The sequence below is a fragment of the Echinops telfairi genome, unplaced genomic scaffold (assembly GCF_000313985.2).
Source record: "Echinops telfairi isolate 266 unplaced genomic scaffold, ASM31398v2 ScPeMD7_655;HRSCAF=1070, whole genome shotgun sequence".
Classification (NCBI taxonomy): domain Eukaryota; kingdom Metazoa; phylum Chordata; class Mammalia; order Afrosoricida; family Tenrecidae; genus Echinops; species Echinops telfairi.
The window spans coordinates 20120966-20135982 of record NW_022104553.1 but is presented as its reverse complement, the minus strand read 5'-3'; the positions used below and the strand labels follow the sequence as shown (position 1 = coordinate 20135982).

Below are 15017 nucleotides of genomic sequence, written 5' to 3'. Positions count from 1 at the left end.
CTAGGGGTGTACATGCAATAGGAAGGGGTGGCACTAGGGGCACCCATGTGAGAGGAAGGCACAAATGTGACAAGACCGGCAGGCTCTGGAGCCCAGGTGGCAGCCTAACCTTGGTCTTCTGGGTTGGCTTGACCTTGGGTGTCTTTGAGCTCTTCTTCAGGGGAACAATCCATTATCCTTATCAGAAGGGAGTGGGTCCCACTTAGTGGGGGGAGAGACAATAGGGTCTGATTGCCTTAAATGGCTGACAGCCTTCATGAAGGCTGATAAGCTTCAAGCAGTTGACCTCCAAGTGTATAGGCAGTGAGCATGTGTTAGCAAGCAACACCTTAGATTCGGCATTATTATGGGGGGACATCGTGGGGAATGACTTTTACTTAGGAGAACGTGAGTGGGACGCATCTCCAGCCCAGGAATGCGAAGGTTCTCTCCACGGGAGCCCTGGTCTGCCAGTGTCCTTAATGTGCGAATGTTGAGAGTTTACCCCAATACACTCTCTTCCCAGGTCTGTTCCCCACACTTCCCTATACCCCCTTTCTCTTGGCTGATTTTAACCTGTTACCTTTCACCCTGTTTCCCCAAAAATAAGACAGTGTCTTATGTTAATTTTTGCTCCCAAAGATGCGCCAGGTCTTATTTTCAGGGGATGTCTTATTTTTCCATGAAGAAGAATACGGTACACATTTATTGTTTTATTAAAAGAGACCTCTCGATATAACCTTTGGTTAGCAGTAAAGTGGGGGCTCTCCTGCTCTTGCTCCCGAGGCTCTCTCCTGCTCTCACAGCCAGGCTCCCCCCACGAGGACCACCAAGCAGGGCTGAGCCACATGGAGCTATGCTGTTGGAACCAGAGCCCTGGAGCTGGAGGAGCCATGCAGAGACCCACGCCAGTGTTGCAATGCTTCCACCACCACTGGATCCACAAGACTTTCCACCCACAGGCCTGTGATCTTCCAATGCATGTGCTGGCCCAGGTCTCCAGATCTCAGGGAGACAGAGGGAAGAGAGCAGGCAGCTTCGACCTTCATCCCTCCCACCTACCTCTCCTCTGCTTCAGGCCAAGGCTCCTCAGGCTGGGAGTGTGCCCCCCTCCCACCTCCCAAGTCTGGATTTTGGGGACCACATCTGGAGCCCCAATTAGGAAGCCCGGGAAGGGAGCAGAGAGACCAAAGAGTCTGCGCTGACCCGCCCCTTGACTGAGCCAAGCTTGCATAGTTTTGAAGAGAAGACTTGAACCCAGAGATTGTTATACCCCAGAGCCCACACCCTGAAAACTTGGGAGAGCATCACCCTCCCTCTTAAAGGAAAAGAAATAGGTCTGAAGAGGTCAAGTCCAGAACCAGGGCTCCAGCCCAGGACGTCTGCACATGTGAACAATAGGACATGGGCTTCTAGCAGCCGGCTGAACTTGACGCCCAAGGCCACCCACCACGGGCTCACCATGCCTACCTGGTCTTCATTCTCTACCCTCCCAATCACTGATCTGTTTCTGTAACATGCCAAGTTCCTTGTGGTCTCACCCCCCACCCCAAAAAAAAAAGAGACCTCTCACTGCCTGTCTGCTCTGGCTGTGCTGTGGCCCACAATGAGCGCATGTGTGGCTATACCCGCCCTACGGTCCAGAGTCCAATTACGGTAACTTTCAGTGGCCTTATTTTCAGGGAGGTCTTATTTTGGGGGGGATGCCTTATAGTTCAGCGAGAGGCAAAACTGTGGGTGGATCTTATTTTCGGGGGTGTCTTACTTTCGAAGAAACTGGGTAGCGGTCACTCACTGTAACTGTGTGCATAACAACTTTCCTTGGGGTCTGCGCATCTTTTTAACAAGTCGGTGAACTTACCATATCACCCAGAGGAGCCCCGGTGGCGTAGTGGTTACAAATGGGGGTGCTAACCACAAGGTCAGCAGTTCGAAACCACCAGCCGCTCCATAGGAGAAAGACGGGGGCTTTGGACTCCCCATAAAGAGTGGCAGTCTCGAAACTCAGGGGCAGATCTACCCTGTCCTGTAGGGTCACTATGAGTCGGCATCCGCCACTCAATGGCAGTGAGTTTTAACTCTGTTAAATCTGCCCCTTCCTCTTTTTCCCCTCACCACCCACGCACCAGCTCAAGCTTGTCATTCCATTCTGTCCAGACACCACGCCAGTCTCTTCCCCAGCCGTCGGGCCTGCAGTCCTTCTGCAGCGCAACCCCACCCCCCCCAGGCCATTTCTGATACACCTCCGTGGTGCCCCCAAGTTCCCATCTGCTTTGAGAGAGAATCCCATCCTCCTGGCCCAGAGGCCAAGGGGAGAGGAGACATGACACCTGGGCTTCCCAGAGGTGCACAGGATGGCTGCCCTGTCCCTAGACGCTCTTGAACGTACTGCCCCATGTAATCCCTGCTTCTCAAGATGTGGACTGGCCTTAACAATGGAGGGAGCAAGAGAGAGAGAGAGAGACCCCTGGTTTTATAAGTATACTTTCCGCCCTCCCCACCCTTACCTTCTCTTGCAGTTGCACACAATCGCTTCCTTTGGGATATATGGTTCTGGAGTTAGACCAGCACTGTAAAAGCCCCGACCCCTCCCGTTCCGGAGAACTACTGCTCTATGGTGACGCCCAGGCTACCCGGTGAGTGGGGCACGAAGCCCTGTCGGGGGAGGCGTCAGGGCCAGGGTGAGGTAAACAGGGGGTCAATTGGGCTCTGATCGCATGAACAAAACGGGCATGCTCAGCATCATGGGCGCTGACAGTATGGGGAAAAAAGAGACATTCTTAGGGCCATGGTTTCATGGGACATCCCGGCCCATTGGCTTAATCACATCTTCAGTGCCTCTGGTCTGCCTACTAGTGGAACCCGTAAGACCTGGGGTCTTTAGAAATGTGTAAGCATCCATCCAATCTGCCACCTGGGGTTTGCCTAGAACAAGAGAGAGAGAGAAGCAGAGTTGGGAATTGGAAGGGACTGCGGGATATGTGGCTAACAGCCTCCAGTGACCATGACCAACTCCCCGCTCTGCTGCAAGACCCAAAGAGCTGGGCAGGACGTGGGTACTGCCACCGCTGGACATTTCCATGCAAGACATCCTAGAAGAATCCTGATCAAAGGGGTTCAGATTCTCGTGAACTCCACACGCCAAGGAGCCCTGCAGATTGGGCGAGGCCCCTGCAAAACTACTGGCCCGGGATCAGAACCCTTAAACCGCAAACATCCCCCTGGGGCTTCCAAAAACCCCGCGGGCGCTCAGTGTCACGGGCCGTCTGCCTGGAGCGTGTTCTGCTCTCTCACGGTGTGGGGGATCCGACGGGCACCAGCCCACCTGGGAGGATGAGCTGGGACGGTGAAGCCCTGTTAATGGGAGACGAACAGCACTGAGGAGGAGGGTGAACACGGCGACACCCCTCGAAGAAGGTCATGTGTGTCACCGAACGGTAGGGCTTGGGGTGCACATGGCTGGGCCTGTCAACAACAGCTGCAAGCATTGTGTTTGGAAAAAGCGTCAGAAAAGGGCAAGAAGAGGCGTCGTTTCAAGCAGCCCATGTGGCCAAGCAGCACGGCCCGAGGTGCCTGGAAGCAGTAGAAGAGGACCAGGGCGCCCCAGGGTGGGCTGAAGGGAGGGCGACTCCATCCATCAGGGTGGCACAAAGCTCTGCGAGGATACTGAGCTGCTTCGGAAGTACATCACTCACACCCCGGAAGCCTCTGGGTTGTCAATTGTCAGTGTGGGTCTGTCCATCTGCCGCTCTCCGGGGGGCATGCTGTCTCGCTCGGACGGAAAGACAAACACAGCAGTCTTGCTGTGCATCGCAACCCCTGGCAGACCCTACCCGTCCCCACCCCCACGAGGGACCCCCTGGAAAAGGCCACGATGCAGGGCTGCGGCTAGCCCAGGGAAGGAGTCAGGATGGGTTCTGATGGGGCCGCTAACCTCAAAGTCAGTGGTTCAACTCCAGCAGCACCCCCTTGGGAGAAAGGCGAGGCCGTCTGCTCCCCCAAAGAGCTCCAGCCTCGGCCAGTTCTACCCTGTCCCGACAGGGTTGCTCTGAGTCAGAACGGACTTGATGGCCGTGGGTTTGGGGTCAGAGGGCGAGGGGTGGGGTGGGGGTGGGGGAGTCCCTGTTGGTCCAGCAGCCCCAACATAACATCAGTGGAAAGCAGCAATGCCCGCCCCTCCCCCTCTCCGTCTTCTCTGCACTCGGAGCAGCTCGCCTGCTACTGCCCCTCACCCCCTAAAAACGTATGCCTGGGCCAAATTCCGTCTCCACCCCTTCCCTGGTCAGGAGCACCTCCCAGCTGCTGAGCCGACCCCTGTCAGTGTTGGTGCAGAAACGGCCGGACGAGCGCTTCAGCAGCTGGACAGCCCCACGTTCCCTGACCTCACTCATCCCTAGTCGCAGCTTCCAAACCAGCACCGTCTCAAGGGACATGGACACAGCCGCCAAGTCCACTGGGGCAGGGGCTGCCACAGTTGGAGGGCCGTCTCTGAAGCTGGCATTGGGACCGTGTTTGGGAGCCTCCTCCTTGGTGATGCCAGGAGCCCGTCTCTGAAGCAGCGGCTCTTCTCCTACGCCATCCTGGGCTTTGCCCTCTCGGGGGCCAGGGGGCTTTTCTGCCTGACGGCGGCCTTCCTCATCCTCTTCCCCATGTGAAGGAGCCTTCTTCACCTCCCATAGCTCTCTGTCCCACGTCTCGTCTGCCCTATATGTTGCTTTCCCTGCACCTCCCCAGGCAGCCCGGGGAAGGAAATTGGCTCAGGGTTTGACAGAGGGAAGACAAATGAATACTGTATTAATAAAGATGTTTCTTGAGGAAAAAAAAAAAAAAAGAAGAGCAACAACAACACGGGAAACACTAGGTCCACTTGCTCGTGACTGGGGATCTTGAAGGCGACTACGGGACCCCTGGCGGCAGAGTGACTGCGCATTGGGCTGCCAACCTTAGCGAGCGCAGCTGGTCTAACCCCCCAGCCGCTACTCCAGTGTGGAGCTCCCGTCTGGGAAACCCACAGGGGCAGCCCTACCCTGCTGCCCTCTAGGGTCGCTATGGGTCAGCATCCATTGGACGGCAGCGAGCCGTCCTACCCGTGCCCTGCCAAGCAAAGTCCATTAGACATGTGCTTACTCGGAAAATGCCCTCGTGGTCTTAGATCTCAGATGAGTGCTCGTTGAAAGGCCACTTGCCACCTGGAAAGAGGGAACCCGAGAATGAAGGGCACTACAGATGACGATGATGATGACGATGATGGTGGCAGCGGCAATGGTGGTGGTGTTGGCTGCCATCCAGTTGGCTCCCAACGCATGGTGACCTTGCTTGCAGAGTGGGATAAAGCTACTGAGACCCGTAGGGTTTCCGTGAAGTGATTTGGCAGAAGGAGCTTGGCAGGCTTTCCTCCCTAGACCCATCTCAGCCTGGTCGCTTCCACGGAAACCTACTTAGCCTGCCAGCGACGCACAGGACTCCACCGGAAAGTTGACAGGCGTTGCCCCGAAGGCAGCCTTTCTTCCTGCCACAGCCATCAGATCAGATCAGAGCGCCCCCGGAGTTCTCTGTCTTCTGGGCTAGGAAACAGCCGAGGGAGAGGGCATGATGGACCCAACAGCGTCCAGTCAGAAAGTGACCCATGGAGAAATGGATCAGGTGTCTTAGTGAGAAGGGGGCAGAGATTACAGGGGGAGCCAGGGGTGGACGAGAGAGAGACACGGGGCTTGAGGCTGACCCTGGGAAATCTAGTCTTGGGGGTGGGGCAGGGCAAGGAAGGCATCAGAGGCCATGGGTAAAATCCACTCTTCCATCAGCCCGGAAGGTCCAATGCCCAGGTTCAGGCCCAATGAGAAAGAGCCAAGAGGAACAGGTCTGTCAGAGCCAGGCCTGCTGGGATTCAAGAAAGTCTGTCTACAGTTCTCCGTGAACTGTGGCTCAGAAGAGAGCTGGGTCCTGGAGGAGGTGGGGAACGGGAGTCGGGTGCCTTGCTGATTTCTGACTCGCTCTCCACTCCCCAGCACTCCCCAAGCTATTCAATGCCTCGTGTTTCTTGGATTCAACGCTGCATTGCAACTGTATCTTCTATGGGGACCCCACGCCCACCATCGAGTGGAAGACTATGGATGGGAAAAATATGAGTAACTATATGAAATTGACGTCCTCATCGATTGGCCCCTGGGCCAACAGCACCATCCACCTGTTTGAGGAGCCACGAAACACCATGGGCGTGCTTTGTGAGGGGAAGAGCCAAAGTGGCCTCCACGCGTTGAGCTTCCTCATGATGCCACGTGAGGATAAGAGGGCCCTGGTGGGCGTGTGGGTGAGGTTGAGAAAGACGAGGGGGCTGGGGGCAGGCACTGGCGCTGGACGGACGGACGGACGGAGCAGTTTGGGCTCTGATTCTAAGGTCTCGGGAAGAGCAGCCTCCCTGACATCCTCTTTCCTTGCAGCAAAGACGGGCTTTGGTTCCCAGACATTCCTGCAAGGGCTGCTCCAGGGCATCGAGTATGGCGCCATCGCAGCTGGGTTGCTGTTCCTCCTCCTCCTCCCTTTCATGTGAGTACCGAGGAGCAGCCGGAACGCGAGCCTCTCCCAAAGCCTGCTGCTCACCCAGGGCCGTGGTAAACAGAGGGCCAAGACAGAAAGAACCCCCGCCAATAAAGGAGTTCGGTGTCTGGCAAAAGGGAACCGCACCAAACCAAACCGGATCACCGCGATCCCAGGCCATCGGGATTAGAAACCCAAGCCAGTTAGCCGGTGAGTCACTCCTGACTCCTGGCTCACCCCCATGGGTTTCCAGGTAGGACTGCACCCCATCAGGTTTTCAGTGGTGTCTTAGTCCGGGTGGACTAGAGAAACAAATCCAGAGACACTCATCTGTGTATAAGAAAGAGCTTGATATCCAAGAGTCATTGTATATGAAGAAAACACCCCAGCCCAGTCCAGATCAAGTCCACAAGTCCGATATTAGCTCACATGTCTGATACCAGTCTGTAAAGTCCTCTTCAGACTCACGCACACATGCAGGAGGAAAGATCACAGGCCGGTGGGTGGAAAGTCTTGTGGATCCAGTGGCCATGGAAGCCTCTCAGTGCTGGCGTGGGTCTCTGCATGGCTCCTGCAGCTCCAGGGCTCTGGCTCCATCAGCGTAGCTCCGTGTGTCTTGTCAGCAGGAAAACAAAACAGGGTGTGGGTCTGGTCTCCCGTGAGCTATTTATCTCCACAGCACCTCCAAATGAGGTCAGCAAGCTGTGACCTGATTGACAGGCTAAACTCCACCCCTTTACTCTTTTTATAAAATCCATTTTGAGGGCTCATACAATGCTTATCACAATCCATACATCAATTGTATCAGGCATATTTGTACATATGTTGCCATCATTCTTTTCTAGACAGTTACTTTCTAATTGAACCCTTGGTATCAGCTCCTTCCCCCCACCCCATATGACCCCTTGATAGATTATAAATTATTGTTGTTTTCATATCTCACACCAACCACTGTCTCCCTTCCCCCACGGTTTCCGTTCTTCTTTCCCCCGGAGGTGGGTGGTGGTTGTGTGTCAATCATTATGATCAGTTCCCCCTTCTTCCCATCCTACCCCACCTCCCCAACCTCCCTTCCCATCTGGTATCTCTCTTCCCATTCCTGATCCTGGGTTGTATGTGTTGTGAGCTCTTGACTCTTATCTACACCTGTGCACATGCTCTGGTCTAGTCCAAAGTGAGAGGCATCACTGGGGTCATGGTGGGAGGGGGAGGTTGAGGAAACTTCAAGGAACCAGAGGAATGGTGTGTTTCATCGGTGCTTTACTACATCCTGGTTGACTCATCCCTTCCCTGTGACCCCTCTGTGGGGGATGTTCCATTGTCTAGAGATGGGCTTTGGGTCTCTGCTCTGACCCCCCTCATTTTCAACCATATAGTTTTGTTTGTTTGATTGTTAAGGGTTTTCTGATGCTTGCTACCAGGTCCCGATGACACCTCGTGATCACGCAGGCTGGTGTTCTTCTTCCATGTGGGCTTGTTACTTCTCTGCTATATGGCCACTTGTTTCATTTCAAGCCTTTAAGACCCCAGATGCTATATATTTTAATAGCCCACGCCCTCACTCTTAATAGTCTCAAGTTGACACCAGATTATGTAACTACCACAGACCACCCTTTGTCAACTTGACACTTTCACACAACTCTTTAGTCATATATAATTTTTGAACAAACAATCATAAAATCACATCTGCACATACAGGATAAAATTAAAATGCATACAATTCAAAAATATGCCACCCTCATTTAAACATAACATTCTATAAGTGAACAAAGCAAAACTATCCTATCCCTATGTGAACACCAACACCATAATCCTGTGAACATATTCCTCCACCTATGAAAGTTTGAAAACCAACCACTTCATGCCTTTATCCCCAAATTTTGGGTATCCAATTTCTATACTACCCTCTTAGATCAACCCAGTGCTTTGAGGAGACAATCGTAATCTTTGATGTGAAGAATCGTCATTCCAATTGGAACCTTGTGAAGTCTGCATCCACAAGCAAAGTCAAATCAGGACAGGCCATCCATAAAGTCAGCAACAATATGCACCAGTTCACAGGCTCAAACGTCTCTTCATCTGGTTGGGTTCTGGTCAACTTAATGTGGGCCACCTCACTTAGCCTCATGAGGGTGCCCATGGGCTGCCTTGTCTTTAGACCATGGGACCCATCACAAATTGTCAACAACCCTAGCCCCCTGGTGCTAGGTCATGAACTTCAAACCAGTCAACCCACTCCCATTTTCTCCTCTAGTCCCTGTGAACCAGGTCCACAGGGTCAGTGGCTAGACTCAACCTGTCTCTTTATTGCTGTGTTTCTCTCACTTCCACTTAACACGTGGATCCAAGTGGTCACCTAGCAAGAATGTCAGCCTGCCCACAGGCTCCTTTTAACAGTTTAGTCCTTGAGTGGGGAGTTCCAGTTATATTCCAAAATTTTCCAGCCTCAGACACAACACGAGTCCAAAATTCCAAAATTCAAAGGATTCCTCTTTCCTTCCACCTGTCAACAGCCCCCTAGGCAAGTCTCTTCACTTTCTCATGTCCCAAGCACTCAAGACACTGGGTGGGGCTTATCTTATGCTTTGCAGGCATGTCCTAACCCATTTAAATTCCAATTTAATGTCTGAAGGCAAGTAGTCTTGCGAACTCTCTATTTTTACTTTCCAATAATCATTTCTATCGATCATTATATCAATAACAATAGGCAAAAGAAAACAGTATAAACCTAGTGGAGCCAGATCCTAAACTTAATCTTAAAACAGTCGAATTCTATCCTTAGCTATCTTATCTTAATCCTTATCTAAGCTATTCCATTGATAAAATATTGCCATAGGCCTCTGACTTCTTCATTCCAGGACTGGGCCTTCTGTCAGCCATTTTCCCTAAGTAGCATGGTCTCTAAGTGGCAATTTTTCCCCCTGAGCTCAAACTATACATAATCACATTCATTTTCACCATTTAAAACAGGAGTATCCAAGAGCAACAACCAATCAAAATAACCAACACCTTAACTTCCCATTTTCTTTCCAGAAAACAACACAGTAGACTGCATGGCCATAGCTGACCTCTGGGTAGCCAAAGAAGAAAACTATCATGAGGCAGAGGTCAAACAAGCATCCTGTCTCCATCTTTATAATTTATTTCTCTAGTACCCCACTCCCAAGGTACCATAATGTGTTAGTCTGGGTTGACTAGAAAAACAAATTCATAGACACTGTGTGTATAAGAGCTTTATGTAAAGAGTATTTGTATATTAAGAATACATCCCAGCCCAGTCCAGATCAAGTCCACAAGTCCAATATTAGCTCATATGTCCAATACCAGCCTAGAAATTCCTCTTCAGACTCACACAACACATGCAATGATGCTGAATGCAGGAAGACCACAGGTCAGTGGGTGGAAAGTCCTGTGGATCCAATGGCAGTGGAAGCATCTCAGTGTTGGCGTGGGTCTCCACGTGGCTCCTCCAGCTTCAGAGCTCTGGCTCCATCAGCATAGCTCCATGTGTCTTGTCAGCAGGAAGATGAAGTAGAGAGTGTGTGTCTGGCCTCCAGTGAGCTATTTATCTCTTTCATGCCTCCAGATGAGGTCATCAAGCTGTGACGTGCTTGACAGGCTAGACTCCACCCCTTTTAATAGTCTCAAGTTGACACCAGATTATGTAACTCCGACAAATGGCTATGCCCTTTTGGAAGTAGATCACCAGCCCTTTCTCTAGAGGAGCTTCAGACTCTACAAGGTCACAAAACAGACCGTAGGGGGAGAGGGAGGATGGAAGGAAGTCCCAGAGAAGCTAGCAAAACATCCCCAAAGTGTTGTCTGGGATGAGCCTTGAAGATTGAGTATTCCTTGCCTTAAAGAATCCATATTGAAAAGCTCAGAGATCTATTTGAGGAATGTCAAGGGGCTTGGTGTCATTGGAACCAAAGGTGCTGAGGTAGTTGATTGTGCCAACCTGGCTGATAAACACAGGTGGGGTTAATTGATGGGCGGAGGGATAAATGGATCAGTGAACCTCGCCTTTCAGTTCCTGGGTCTGTTGCTTTGTGATGGTCAGACCTTAGCCAGTTCCCTGCTTTAGCTGGCAAGGCTCGCTTCCTGCAAGACATCCCCAAGGAGAAGCCACATGGACCTACCCCGATGCAGCCCTGGGTGCTGGAGCAGCCGTGTGGAGACCCCTGCCAGCGCTGAGATGCTTACACATTCACTGACTCGGCTTTCCTCCTGCAGTCGGCATCATTGCATCTGTTTTGTGAGACGGAGGAGGACTTTGTGGCTTGCTGTTGGACATGTGGGTCAATGGGTTAGTGTTGGACTTGTGGGCTTGGGCAGCACTGGGTTGGGATGTTTTCTTGATGCGCACTTAACCTTTGTATAGAACTCTCTCTTATACGTGAGTTTCTGTGGATTTGTTTCTCTAAAGTACCCAGACTGACACAGGTGCCTTGAGAATATTGGTAATGACTGAAAAGTCTGCGGGCGAGGGGTGGGGATGGGGAGTCTCTGGTGTTAGTCAAAAGGACCCTTGGAACTGAGATCAAAGCAATGGCTAGAAGCCTGGAGCAAAAAGGGCAGAGTCGCTAGACAGACGTCAGCACGACCAGAGAACAAGGCAGGTGAATCTATGGCCAGTCCAAACAGTCCGGACTTCCATCTTGCACCGGGAGGCCAGGAGCAAGCATCACGCTGGGAAGGAATGGTGTCCGTGTGGGCTAAAACACAGACGAGAGTGAGACCCTGGGATGGAGAAGCGAAGCCAGTGCCGTGGCTGATGTAAGAAAGCGACGGAATAGCCTGAGCTCTGGGCAAGTCACGCGGTGAATGCCAAGGGGTGGGGTGGCGGTGCTGGGGCTCGGGGGATGATTGGCTCCCAGAAGAGAAAAAGGACGGAGCAACATGGCAGGGCCGCTTAGGTTGTTTTCAAAGTGCTGCCACCAGGAACCCTCTGCCTCGAGTTTGTGAAGCCAGTTCGTAGCTGATCTCCTCTGAGCCTCACAACTTGGTCAGCAGAGTGTTCCTGTTGTACCAGGAGCCCTAGTAGTGTGGCAGCGGTTAAGCGCTGGGCAGGGACACCCAATGGTCAGGGGTTAAACCACCCCCAGCCACACCATGGGAGAAAGATGTGGCTGTCTATGCTGGGTAAAGGTTATGAACCCCGTCTTGGAAATGCAGTTCTCTGTCTGACCTGGCTCTGGCTGTCATTGAGACCTGACCCGGCAGCAATGGGTGTACGTGTGGGGTCCAGTTGACTAGAGAAACCAATCTAGTGGCACTGGTCACTGTGAAAGAGGTCTTTATACACGAGACTTTCTGTCAAGAGGTAATGATCTCTCAAGCAAACATCCCAGCCCAGTCCAACTCAAGTCCCTAAGTCTGACACCAGTCCATAAATCCCTCTTCAGACTCACATAGCCACGTTCATCGATGCAGAATGCAGGCAGATCACAGGCGGGAGGGTGCAGAGTGATGGGGATCCAATGGTGGTGGCTACATCACAGGGCTCACGCAGCTCTCAGTGTGGCTCACCCACAGGAAGGTGAAGGCAGAGGGGGGCGGGGCCTTCACAGGACCCTCCTTATGAGAAGGCCACACCCACAAGGAAGGACCATACAGGCTGTGACCTGATGGACAGGCTGGACTCCACCCCAACGCTTCCGTATATCAAGCGGACATGAAAGGGTGTAACTACCGCATGATGGTTTCTTGGGTTCCGTTCCCCTGGAACAGAGGTCCCCCCATGAGACCCAGTCCCAGCGTGCTTATGCGGCTCTCCCGAGATCACCACAGCTAGCTGTGAGTGTTTGTGAGGGCTCTCCCGCAGAACGAGGAACAGATCAAGGCTGGGCCTCATCGGGGAGTGCAGCGAGGCAGAGAGCCGGAACTTATCAGCTGGGTCATTTCCCTAGAGTGAAGCATATCAGGAAGAAAATGACAAAGAGAATCGCAGAGACGGCAGAGAGCCCTGTCACCGAAGCACCCGAAGAACCCAGGACCTCTCTGCAGCCCGAAGAACCTTACGAAGAGCAGGAGCAGGTATCGTATCGGTCAAGGCCCGCTGTGCCTGGGGTGTAGTCTATCCGCCTTAATGACGGTAAGGTGGCTCGTGGCGAGGGACATTGAGGAGTCGTGCCCATTGGTTTGACAGGAAGTCTAGAATGCTCAGGTGTGCTTGTAGGCCCTCTTACAGATGGTGGTGCTACGGCCTCGAGAGGGGAAGGAGGAGAGAAATGGATAGAACTAACTCCAGGCATAGTTGGACATCAGAAATTTACACACACACACACACCAGCACACGGAGTCTCACACACACACACACACATACACCAGCACACGGAGTCTCCTCCGATCGGGAAAGGATACCAAGAACGCCTAACGCAGTGCTGGTCACATCAGAGTAGAGACCAAAGGGTTCCGGTCTCAGTGGTCAGCACAGTATGTAGATGCCCCAAGTCCAAGTCCACCCAAAGTGACTGGAAAACAGACTAAGTCCAGGATGCTCCTTCCTTTACCCTGCATCCCATATTCTCATAGGGCCCTCGAACCCTTGAGGTTGCTAGACATTCCTGAGAGTTACCACCTAAGGTTTCGTGGAAGCAGACTACCACCCCTTTCTCCTGTGGGGCCGCTGGTGTGTGGAAACCGTCAACTGTGGGGTTAGCGACTAGCATTTTGCCACTGGGCCACCGGGCCTCCTTAAACTATTGCCACTTGAGAGGGTCTAGGAGCAGAAGTGCCCTGCTGACCACCCGCACCCCCACCCCCCGAGACCCTATCTAGGAGCCCCTGACCCTCTGAAGGTTGACCAGAGTACCAGCTCCGACCTCATTCTTTACCCATCTCCCCAGCAAAGCAAGGTCAACAAGCTGACAAAAACCTATGGAAATGACGTCATACCCTGGCTCTCCACCTTCCCTGGAGTGACAGAAGTCTCCTTAGAGCCTTCCCCTGCCCCACCTACCCCTAGCCCCACCTCCTTCCCAAAGCCCTCGGTCGCCTGGAGTCTCCAGCTCACAGTGTCCTCCCCAGGCCCCACCACGCCCTCCTGTGTGTGGAGTTCTATCTGTTGCTAGCATCGTCTCGGGGTCTTCATGCTGGACAATGCCAGGGTCTCCGAGAAAGACCACAGCCAGGCCCTGCCCTCAGAAAGGAGCTAGCCTGGTGGGAACCATATCCTCACAGTGGGAGAGGTGGGGCGAGGCGAGGCTTGACGATTGCCCAGAGGAGGGCGAGATGGAGCCTGCCTGAAGAAGTCAGGTGTGGAGCTTCCCCAGGGGAGCCCGGGGAGCCGTTCGGTGGCCCCTAGTGGTGGGCGGGCAGTGTGAAGGCCAGCAAGAAGAGCCTGGGTCCCGGCTCGCAGCGTGGAGCTAGAGGGCAAGGTTGGGTCAACCGCCCTTTCTTCAGCAGGTGTCCTTTCCGGTTACCTCGCCTCTAGAACAGACAAAAAATCAATACCCTTCTTTACCTGTCTCCCCCAGGAACGCAAGGTCAGCCAGTTCAGCCAGACCAGTGAGAAGACGGAAACGCAGACCACGACAGAAACGGTGGCGACGGGGGGGACCTCGAGCACATATAATTCCATACCCTTCCTGCAATGACAGAAGCCTCCCTAGAGGAGGGCCCGGATCCCCCGCCTCCACCCCCAGAGCCTCCCGCTCACAAAGCCCTCCCAGCCTCCACCCCTCCTTCACGCTGGTTCAGCCTGGAATAGGAGAGTTACCCTTGGACCCTATTTTAGGACCTTTGAAAGCAAACGGTGCTGTTGTGTTGTTTGAGTTAAGCATAAGAATCCGGCCCTGCCCTGGTCCACCCCCAGAGATAGTGCCCAAGAAAGCAAAAATAAATGTGTGAATATGAACCAGGCCCACGAGCAAGTGCCTTTTTTTTTTTTTTTTGGAGCCCCCTACACCTGGCTCAGGAGCCCAGGTAGCATAGTGGGCTATACATTGGGCCGCTAACTGACAGGTCAGCAGTTTGAACCCACCAGCCGCCCCTCGAGCGAAAGGTGAGGCATTCTAAGATCTACAGTCTTGGAAACCCACAGCGGCAATTATGTCTCCTATAGGGTCCCTAAGTGAGAATCAGCTCCATGGTAGAGGGTTACAATCTGTCCGGCATCTGGGATATTAGAGAGAGATGAATATATATATATGAGAGGCTTTGACTCATAAATGAGCTAAATCCTAATTTCTCTGCTCAGGGGCTGCTTGTCTCTCTGGACTAGGCTTTTTTGCCCACTTGTGGACTTCAGTATCCTCACTTGGGGGAAGAACAAGTGAAAAGCGGTGTCCAGAGACGAGTCTTGGCCCATGGAGAAGAGAAATGGAGATGGGCTTTGAACACCAGGATAAATCGTTGCAGCTTTATCTTGTAGGACCTTATCCTGGCTTCCTTGGCATGTATGTACATTCTATGAGAACACAGACCATGTGTGTCGCATTTTCTACTTGTATCACCAGCAACTAGAATAGTGTCTAAAACATGAAGGTAGGTAGGTAGGTAGG

The 15017-nt window shown here is 52.8% G+C and overlaps 1 protein-coding gene and 1 pseudogene across 1 annotated transcript; both read left to right on the top strand.

The window, feature by feature from the left end:
- The first annotated feature begins 2534 nt into the window (after positions 1-2534).
- SIGLECL1 (SIGLEC family like 1) lies at positions 2535-14176 on the top strand. Its single transcript, XM_045292990.1, has 5 exons — positions 2535-2615; positions 5985-6254; positions 6417-6522; positions 12423-12549; positions 13992-14176. Exons 1-5 carry the CDS (start codon positions 2594-2596, stop codon positions 14109-14111), a joined length of 645 nt encoding a protein of 214 aa, XP_045148925.1. The 5' UTR covers positions 2535-2593; the 3' UTR covers positions 14112-14176.
- On the top strand, positions 3400-4634 carry LOC115870350 (annotated as a pseudogene).
- Positions 14177-15017: the final 841 nt, after the last annotated feature.